We start from the raw sequence: 10011 nt of genomic DNA, 5'->3' as shown, positions 1-10011 counted from the left end.
TGCCGGTGCCCTCCGGTGCCGAGGCCCCTCCCGGTGCCGGCGGCGCGCAGGGCCCGGGGCGGGGCGGAGGCGGGGCGGGAGCCCCGGGCGGGCCGGGCCGGGCCGAGCCGCGCCCGGATCAACCGGCGGCGCCGGGACCGCACCTGCGGAGGGGCCCGGGGCGGCGGCGGAGACCGACCCAAGCGGCCGCAGCCCCGCGGGACCATGCCGGTGATGAAGGGGCTGCTGGCGCCGCAGAACACCTTCCTGGACACCATCGCCACTCGCTTCGATGGCACACGTAGGGCCGCGCCCGGGGCGGCAGGGAGCGGGCGGAGGGAGGAGGCGCTGGCCCCGGGGAGGGACGGGGCTCGGTGGGTCGCGGTCGTCTCTGCGTTCTGCGCTGTCCGGGGAGCCCGTGTGCGGTGCTCCGGTACCCCCCGTGTCCGTGTCCGTGTCCGTGCTCGGTGCTCCGGAACCCCCGTGTCCACGCGCGGTGCTCCGGGATCCGTCGCGCCCCCGGCAGCCCCCGGTGCTCTCCCCACTGCCGGTCCCGCTGCCGCGCTCAGCACCAGGGACAGAGCCCGGGCGCGGCGGGAGGGGCCGGGCGGGCCCCGGGCCGCGGGGGGTCCCCGGGGCAGTCGCGGCCGGTCTCAGCCAGCCCCGGCTGCCCCGGAGCCCCCCGGAGCCCCGCTTTACGGGGGCCGGTCCCCGGGGGGCTCGTGGGTTGTGGCTGACCCCGCGGGGATCGAGGGTCGGGGTCCTGCCCCTGTCACCCCAGAGCCGTGGGGCTGCCGTGGGGCGCAGCCCGTGGCTGTCACCTCTGCGGCACATGGCGGGGCCCTCGGGGGCCCCCGGTGCTGCACAGGCCACCACCCCGTCAGCAGAGCGCCCGCTGGTTTGGGGTTACATCCCCGGAAAGGTGGGTGCCAGGGCGCTGTGTTTTGGGAGAGCGGGAGGGGGGCCCGTGCTCTCCCGGCACTGTCCCTTTTGGGGTCACTCCAGCACGGCTGGAGGTGCTGTTGTCGCGCCCCCGGAGCTGGGCTCCCCTCTGTATCCATGTCCATGTGCTAGGGCCAGGATGGATTAAAGCCCTGGCATGCTGTGGAGAGGATCATGCCGGCGTGCCACGTGCCAGCTCCCGACACCGCTGTCACCATGCAGTCACCCAGGGACAGGCCATGCTCAGGGCTGACCCCAGGCTTTCCCCAAGCAACAGGGGTATCCCGGACCAACTGCCTGCGGGGCTGGACGTGTCTCACCTTGCTGGGAGGGACCAGCATGAGGATGGCACCGGAGCATCCAGCCCCCTCCCAGAGCACCATTGGGGCTCCAGGAGCACCTCTGGGGCACGTTTTGGCTGTGATGCTGGGCTGGCTCCTGGCCTGGCGTGATGTGGAGCATCCCAGATGACACAAGATGCCATTTGCCTTTGGGAGCTCTCATTTGGGATGTTCCCTTTGAGACTGCAATGAGAGGAAGCAGCCCCTACGCCTTCCCCAGCTGTGCCCAGAGGTGCCAGGGTAGAGTTTGTGTTGGTGATGCTATGGCTGTCTCTCTGCAGGGCTGAGGCTTCCCAGGGCTGGATCTGGCTCTCCCAGGAGCAGGGTCCCCAGGGGAGCTGCCTGCAGCACCCCAACCAACACAAAGCCCTGGGAATTTGCCCCGGGGAGATGGGATTTGCCCCGCAGCACCCTGGCAGCATCCCCATCTGGCTGCCACCTTCCAGGCACTTTTAAATAGCGTCAGGCTTTGCTGGTTTGATGTGGCTCTTATCGGCTTTATCTGCCATGGAGAGGGGCTTTAGCCAGCGATACCCGGGTGAGTTAACCCTGCCTCTCCCAGGCAGCCACTGCCCGCTGGGCTGGAGGGTACCTGTCTGGGTGAGCTGCTCACTGTGACAGGGGGCTGCTGAGCCCCCCAGAGCCACATCCCCCTGCTCGGCAGAGCTGCTTCCAAGTGCAAGCCCTTTATTTCCTTTTCTAATAACACATCCTGGACAACGCCGTAATCCTGGTTCCCCAGAGCCAAAATCTGGCCTTAGTCACAGCTTCAAGCTATTTTTGCTTCCCCAAGCTAATCCTGGGCTGAGCTGTGCTGTGGTGGCCCCGCTGCACCCCCGTGGCACCAGGGCTGCCTGTGGCTGCATCCCTCCTTCCACAGCCTCCTCTGCCCCTGCCCTGCTTGCCCTACCCTGCCGCACGCGTGCCATGCGCTGCCACGGGCTCTCTCCTTCACCATGAGAGGGGTCAGACCATGTCTGCCTGCTCCTGGTGCCTGGGTTGTGGGGTGCAGGGGTGCTGGGTGGGGGACCCATGAGCTGGAGACTGTATTGGGTCTGGAGACACCCTGGTCTACCATTGCCGGGTGCAATTATAGTCCATGCAGGCCACAAACCCCACTTCCCTGGCACCTTTTCAGCATGAGGCCATCTTCCCTTGTGGGCCAATGTCACCCAGCATGGGCCACCGGCTCACCCCAGGCTCGGGGCTTCTCTGCCCTGCTCTTGGTGGGCTGGAGGTCGCAGCACCGCAGCCCAGTGCCCAGGGCTGGCAGTGCCCACCCAGGTTCGCCGCGGCTCCTGCTAAGCTGCCGGAGCCCTGGAGGGAGGTGGGAGCACCAGATGGTGAGGGGGAGGCGTGAATCGCCTGGCGATGGGAGCTGGGAGCTGGATCTGGGCTCCAGGACCCCGGAGCATGGGGCTGGGGCAGGCTTCAGAGGCCACAAGGCAGGGAACAAGCGAGCTCTGGGTGCAGCCGTCAGCCAGACATAGACCTGGCTCCGCTTCTCAGGAGGCCCCATGGGGGTCCAAGAGGGCTGAGCTGCCCTTTGCACCTCCCAGGGCAGCCTCGAGCCCTCAGGGGCGGCTGCGTCTCCTTTCAGACAGCAACTTCATCCTGGCCAACGCGCAGGTCCGCTGTGGCTTCCCCATCGTCTACTGCTCCGACGGCTTCTGCGACCTCACCGGCTTCGCCCGCACCGAGGTCATGCAGAAGAACTGCAGCTGCCGCTTCCTCTATGGGGCCGAGACCAGCGAGCCCGTGCTGCAGCGCATCGAGAAGGTGCTGGACGGCAGGCAGGAGTACCAGACCGAGGTCTGCTTCTACAAGAAGGGTGGTGAGTGGTGCATGACACTGGGTCCCTGCCCGCAGCTCTGGCTGGGCTTGTCCCCGGGGTGAAGTTGCTGTGGAGCAGAGGGGTTGTTCTGCCTTCAGCATCCCTCTTCTCCACCCAAGGAGCTGCCTTCTGGTGCCTGCTGGACATCATGCCCATCAAGAATGAGAAGGGGGAGGTGGTGCTCTTCCTCTTCTCCTTCAAGGACATCACAGAGAGCCGGGGCAGGAGCCACCTGAGTGACAAGAAGGAGGGTGAGCCATGGATGTGGGATGGGGAGCGGTGGGCACAGTGGGCATGTGGCAAAGGGGCTCCCACTTCCCTGCTGGGTCCTGCCTGCCTCTGTTCACCCATGCAGGGAGAGGACCCAAAGCAGCCCCTGCCCTGCCGCACCAGCAGTGCCACAGCCACTAACTCAGCGTGTCTTGTGTGCTGCAGAGAAGCAGAGGAGCAAGAAGCCCGGGAGCTCTCACCTGCGGGCAGCGCGCAGGCAGGGCCGGACGGTGCTGCACCGGCTCAGCAGCCAGTTTGCCCAGAGGGACCGCAGCGAGATGAAAATCAACCGTGTAAGGACCTGGGGGAACCTTCAGCTCCTCGCCCGGTGCCTCCCGGGCAGGCTGGTGGTGCTGAGGCTCTCCTGGGACCAGCCTGTTCCCATGCGTGCCCCTCGCTGGCCTCCCCAGCACCGAGATGCCAGCCATCTCCAGCAGCCACTCCGGCTCCAGGCTGCAAATGTGGTTTGTTGGCATCGGGTCGGAGACCAGCAGGTGCCCAGCACTTGCCATGGGGAGCACAGACCCTCTGGCAGCTCCCGCAGGGCTGTGTCTCTCCTCGTGCATTTGCTGTCGGGAAACACTCGCAGCGCGGCCCCGGGGGGCACCGTTACCAGGCTGCGGGGCCCCAGCGCGGGGTCCCCGGGCACGGCCACAGCAACGGGCACAGCCACAGGCTGGGCTCCCGCTGTCCCCAGCAGCACCGTGTCCCTGTGGGGCATGGGGGGGGGCTCTGCCCCAGCATGTGAATTGGCACCTGAGATGTTCTGGGCAGCAGCTGGCAGCGCTGGTGGATTATTGTTAATAGCATTAGCCTCGCGCTCCGTTATATGCCATAACTGGGTGTTCTGTGCCCATCTTTGAGGGTGACCTCAGAGCAGCCCATGTGCCCCATTGGAAAAGTGTGTCCATCACCGTGGCATCAGGAGGGGGGGGCACTGCGGTGGCCTGTACCCCGTGTGCACCACCATGCGCCACCCTGCTGCTTGCTCCCCCAGAACGTGTTCGAGAACAAGCTGTCCATCCCCGAGTACAAAGTGGCCGCAGTGCAGAAGTCCCGCTTCATCCTGCTCCACTACAGCATCTTCAAGGCCCTCTGGGACTGGCTGATCCTGTTGGCCACCTTCTACGTGGCCATCACTGTGCCCTACAACGTCTGCTTCACCGGCACAGAGGACAACCTCTCGGCCGCCCGCAGCACCATCGTCAGCGACATCGCCGTGGAGATGCTCTTCATCCTGGGTAGGTCCATGCTGGGGCTGAGCACCCCTCTGGGGTGGGGGACGTGGCTGGGCAGGGTGGAGGAGCAGAGCTGTGGGGTGATGTGGAGGGGAGCTGGTGCTTTGCCCCCAGTGCTGGGGGACCCAGGCTGGCCGTGGACCCCGGTCGGTGGTGGCAGCACGGTGAGGGCTGGTCCTGCTCCCGGCGCAGACATCATCCTGAACTTCCGGACCACGTATGTGAGCCAGTCAGGCCAGGTGGTGTATGAGCCCCGCTCCATCTGCATTCATTATGTGGCCACCTGGTTCTTCGTGGACCTGATCGCTGCTCTGCCTTTCGATCTGCTCTACATCTTCAACGTGACCGTGGTGAGTGCCGCCGGCAGCGCCGGCGGGAGGCGGCCCCTTCCGCAGGGATGCGGGAGCAGCGCGGGCAGCGAGGGGAAGCGGCGGTGGATATAGCGGGAAACCTCCCACACATCCCAATTTAACCAGAGGCTGCCACAAACGACAGTAACTGCCGAGGAACTGCCTGCAGGCAGGCGCCTGCCCTGTACCCGGCACCAGCACCAGCACCCTGCACCGAGCACCCTGCATACCTGCGCTCTGCCCAGGATTCAGAGCAGCTCCATGTCCATATGCAAACACCTTGTGCACACACCCCTCTCCATCGCAGTGAAGGGCACTCGCAGTGTCACCCCTTCATGCCCCTCTCCAGCACCCCAGATCCCCCAGGGTGGTTCAGCGGTAGAAGGCTGCAGGGGACGTGCTCATCCTGTCTGGTCCCAGAGCCCACGACCCTCCTGACAGCTTGGGGGGGGGAGAAGGGTCCCTGCTGGGGGGTGAGGGGGTCTCTCCCCACCCTGCCTGAGCCCCCCTCTGCTCCCCAGACCTCGCTGGTTCACCTGCTCAAGACAGTGCGGCTGCTGCGGCTGCTGCGGCTGCTGCAGAAGCTGGACCGCTACTCGCAGTACAGCGCCATGGTGCTCACGCTGCTCATGTCCATGTTCGCGCTGCTGGCCCACTGGATGGCCTGCATCTGGTACGTCATCGGCCGCAAGGAGATGGAGAGCAACGACCCCCAGACCTGGGACATCGGTGAGGGGGCTGTGGGGGACGGGGGCACCCTCAGGCGGGGGCTGCGCTGGTGCTAACCCCTGGCTGTGCTTGGCAGGCTGGCTGCATGAGCTGGGCAAGAGGCTGGAGGCTCCCTACATCAACAGCTCATTGGGGGGCCCCTCCATCCGCAGCGCCTACATCGCCTCCCTCTACTTCACCCTCAGCAGCTTGACCAGTGTGGGCTTTGGCAACGTCTGCGCCAACACTGATGCCGAGAAGATCTTCTCCATCTGCACCATGCTCATTGGGGGTGAGGAGGGGAGCGGGGCAGCGCTTGCGGGGCTTCATCCCCCCAAGCTGGAGCAGCTGGGCAGGGCACTGGGGGGAGGCAATGAACACTGCACGCTGTAGGACAGCCCCGGGGCTGGGGGTAGTGGAGAAGCCCCCTGTGCTGCACCCCTCAGCCCCATGCTGCTGCCAGGGGCAGAGCCCAGACCATGCTTGTGCCCCCACCGAGCCAGCCCCTCAGTGGGTCTGACGCTGCCCTCCCGGTCCCCAGCGCTGATGCACGCTGTGGTCTTCGGCAACGTCACGGCCATCATCCAGCGCATGTACTCGCGCCGCTCGCTCTACCATACCCGCATGAAGGACCTCAAGGACTTCATCCGCGTCCACCGCCTGCCCCAGCAGCTCAAGCAGCGGATGCTGGAGTACTTCCAGACCACCTGGTCGGTGAACAACGGCATTGATGCCAATGAGGTATGAGATAAAGGCCCGGCTGGTCCAGCCCCTCTCCAGGAGAGTGCCAGTGTGTGTGTACGTACATGTGTGCAACCGTGTGCAGATGTGCACATGTCCGTGCTGGAGGGACCAGAGCTGTGTGCCGGGTCTGGGGCAGGTTCCTGCCAGCACGGGGAGTGGGACAGACCCATGGAGGAGAGGCAGCCCATCACTGCACCAGAGCTGTCCCATGTTTGCCAGTGGGGTGATGCTCTGCTCCGGAGCGGGACCCATCCCCTGTCAGGCTATTGGGGGGCTGCTCCTGCCACCCGCACCCAGCACCTGGCCCCGTTCCCCCCAGCTCCTGCACGACTTCCCCGATGAGCTGCGCGCAGACGTGGCCATGCACCTCCACAAGGACATCCTGCAGCTGCCCGTGTTCGAGACGGCCAGCCGCGGCTGCCTCCGCTCCCTCTCGCTCCACATCAAGACCTCGTTCTGCGCCCCCGGGGAGTACCTGCTGCGCCAGGGCGATGCTCTGCAGGCCAACTACTTCGTCTGCTCTGGCTCCCTCGAGGTGCTGAAGGACAACGTGGTCCTGGCCATCCTGGGTGAGGGCAGGCGGTGCGGGCGCTCCCCCAGACCCCTTCTGCTGCCCAGCCGGGTGAGGGGCCCGGGGCTCATGCCGCCAGCCCACCCCGGTGCCCTCCTGCAGGCAAAGGGGATTTGATCGGAGCCGACCTGTGCAGCACCGACCGGGTGATCAAGACCAACGCGGACGTGAAGGCGCTGACCTACTGCGATCTGCAGCACATCGGGCTGCGCGGGCTCTGCGAGGTGCTGCAGCTCTACCCCGAGTACGCCAGCAAGTTCACGGCAGACATCCACCAGGACCTGACCTTCAACCTGCGGGAGGGCAGTGAGATGGAGGTAGGTGCGTGTCCTCCCTCACAGGCCCCTTCCCATCCTCACAGCCCCAGAGACCAGGGCAGAGCCGGGCCTCCACAAAGCCACATGAGGGGAGTTTGTCCGCCCCCTGCTCACACTACCCAGGCTCCGAGGTGGGGGCTGCGGCCACGCAGGTACATCCTGTCCTGGCGTAACCCCAGGAAATTGGAAGCAAGAGCATTTGCAGAGCAGGAGGTGGATGGAAGGCTTGGAAACGAGGATGGAGGGGACTGGGGGTCACTGCGGGACAGGCAGCGGGGCACAGCCCCCCTGGTGCGCAGGAGGCAGCGCCGGGGACTGTGGGTTTAGTCACGCTGCCGACTCCGGGATGTTCTGCTGCAGAAATAGCTCTGCAGAGCTTCTCCTCCCCCATCTCTGCTGCTGGCTCTGTGCTGGCACCGAGCGGTACCCACCGCCCCAGGCCCTGCAGAGGTGGGGCACGGGGTCTGGGTCCTAGGTAGCCCTTCCAAAACCCAACACATCCATTGCCAGGGAGAGGGATAAATAATCAAAGGGTGTAGGATGCAAATGGAGCCTGGCTCCCGCGGGAGCTGATACTTTGATGGCTGAGCCGGGGCTGGGATTTGGGGTGCAGCCTTGGCTCTGGCTCGGGATGCACAGACCGAGGTCGGGCAACTCATCAGTGTCACGATAGCAGCAGAGGAAGGAAAGCAGGCGAGAGGCTGTGGGGCCGGTGCTGGGGCTGGGGGAGGTTTGGTCGTCCAGGGGGGCAGGGAGAGGCCGGGAGGGCTGCGTGCCGAGGCGGGGAGCGGGGCACATGCCCGGCGCTGTGTCTGCCTGCGGCCGGTCCCCGCAGAGCCGTGGAGGGGTCCCGTGTGCCGCTGATCCGGTGCCGTCTGCTCTCCCCGCAGGGGCTCTGCCGCTACTCTCGGTCCCCGCGGCTGTCGAAGGCTCCGCAGGTCTGTGCTGCGCCGGGAGCGGGCAGGAGGGGGCCGGGGCGGGGGTGGCACCAAGCCCTGACCTCCCCCTGCATCCACTCGCAGCCTCATCCGGAGAGCGGTGCCGCCGCGGGGAAGCCCCTTCCCTCCGTCCTGGAGGACGAGGAGGAGCCGGACGACGTCTTCCAGCACTCTCCTGCCACCATCGCCCGCCGCAAGCTGCTGCTGCCGCGGCTGAGCAGCCCGGCCCGGCGCGGCTCCCCCAGCAGCCTCCTGGGCGATGAGCTGTGCCAGGTCTCAGCCCTGCAGCGCAACTGCCGCTCCCCGGCTCGCTGCAGCCGCGGCCGCAGCCCCTCTCCGCAGAGCCTGCGGGAGCAGGAAGGCAGAGCGGGCAGGAGGCCGGCCAAGCTCCTCATCCCCTCCTTGCACGCCTGCGGCCCCCCGGACCTCAGCCCCAGGTAAGGCTGGGACATGCCAGTGGCTCGTTCTGCTGCTGCGGGTTTGTGCCGGCCCCGGGAGGCCGCTGGGAATGGTGGCAGAGGGGCGAAGGGGGTGACGAGGGTCAGCCCTCACCCTGTTCCTGTCCTAGAGTTGTGGATGGGATTGAAGACAATGGGAGGACATCGGAGCCGCAAACCTTCTGCTTCAACGTGGACCCCCCGCTGCAGAGGACGGCGAGGGACTACCCCACCTCAGGTACCTCCCGCAGCACCGGGCAAGGCCTGGGGCACTGGCTATGGGGCTGGGGGGCTCAGGGAGCTCTCCACCACCACTGGAAATGTCTTTCCCAGCAGGGACCAATGCGCACAGCCCAGCCCTGGCGCTGGAAGCGGAGGAGATCAAGCAGAACATCATGAGGCTCAACCAGGAGGTGCGGTGGGGGCCTGAGGCATGTCCCCGAACGCACCGGGGCTGCTTGGCCGTGGGGAGCTTCCGCCGGCGCTCACGGCTCTCCCTCCCCTTCCAGATCAACCACCTCAACCAGGAGGTTTCGCACCTCAGCCGGGAGCTGCAGCGCATGATGGAACTGCTCCAGAGCCGCCTGGGTGCGCCGCAGCCCCCCGCCTGCCCCTACCGCCTGCCCGCCGCCGCCCCGCCGCCCCCCGCCCCGGTACCCCCGTCGCCGCCCCCCGCTCCCCCCAGCTCCCTCAGCTCCCCCTCCGCCAGCCCCCCGGCCAAACGCTGCCCCGTCCGCAGCCGCTCTGCCCACGCCGGTGCCAGCCCCGCCGCGCACCCCTGGCTGGGGCCGTGCCCGCCGCGGGGGGACACCCGCAGCCCTGAGCCCCGCCGGACTCCGGACTCGCCGCCCCTCTCGCTGCCGGCCCGCTTTGCCCACTCCTTCCCCGGCTGCTCGGCCGGTGGCCGGTCCCCGCAGCCCCCCTCCGGCTCCACCAGCTCCCACTGACCCCGCGGGCTCCGGGGTGGCGGCGGGGACCCCTCACCATGGGGACCACCAACCATGGGGACCCCCCGCTCTCGCTGCCCCGGCCATCGGCACCCACCCACCCCCCCCCGGGGCAGCAGCGGCCGGAGCGGAGTCACCGCGCACCCGCTCCCACGGGAGCACCCCGGGGTGCGGTGCTCGCCCCGACCCGACACCAGCAGGATTTTGATACGGTTTTATACTCTGTGCCCGGGGGGGTGCCCAGGGGAGGGGTACCCGGGGGGGGGGGAGGTCCCGCCGCTCCCGCCCCGTCCCCACGCAATAAAGTCTCTATTTTTCCATCCCGCTCCCTCTCGGTCTCTGCCCGGCCCCGCCGGACTACATCTCCCATGGTCCCCCGCGGCACGAAACGCTGC

The 10011-nt window shown here is 67.2% G+C and overlaps 1 protein-coding gene across 1 annotated transcript; it reads left to right on the top strand.

The window, feature by feature from the left end:
* Positions 1-145: 145 nt before the first annotated feature.
* KCNH4 (potassium voltage-gated channel subfamily H member 4) lies at positions 146-9931 on the top strand. The gene is made up of 16 exons (XM_030508301.1): positions 146-280; positions 2863-3096; positions 3216-3347; positions 3532-3659; positions 4364-4607; positions 4797-4954; positions 5476-5683; positions 5760-5954; positions 6204-6403; positions 6726-6975; positions 7080-7294; positions 8185-8232; positions 8317-8669; positions 8801-8907; positions 9006-9082; positions 9179-9931. Exons 1-16 carry the CDS (start codon positions 205-207, stop codon positions 9614-9616), a joined length of 3063 nt encoding a protein of 1020 aa, XP_030364161.1. The 5' UTR covers positions 146-204; the 3' UTR covers positions 9617-9931.
* Positions 9932-10011: the final 80 nt, after the last annotated feature.

The sequence above is a fragment of the Strigops habroptila genome, chromosome 19, assembly GCF_004027225.2.
Source record: "Strigops habroptila isolate Jane chromosome 19, bStrHab1.2.pri, whole genome shotgun sequence".
Taxonomy (NCBI): domain Eukaryota; kingdom Metazoa; phylum Chordata; class Aves; order Psittaciformes; family Psittacidae; genus Strigops; species Strigops habroptila.
This window is presented reverse-complemented; position numbering and strand designations above follow the sequence as displayed.

Bases quoted from the DNA above. Each gene is read 5' to 3' on its own strand.
- KCNH4 (XM_030508301.1), top strand. From the start codon at position 205: ATGCCGGTGATGAAGGGGCTGCTGGCGCCGCAGAACACCTTCCTGGAC. The intron at 281-2,862 runs GTAGGGCCGCGC...GTCTCCTTTCAG, and splicing joins CACTCGCTTCGATGGCACAC to ACAGCAACTTCATCCTGGCC. The intron at 3,097-3,215 runs GTGAGTGGTGCA...TCTCCACCCAAG, and splicing joins CTGCTTCTACAAGAAGGGTG to GAGCTGCCTTCTGGTGCCTG.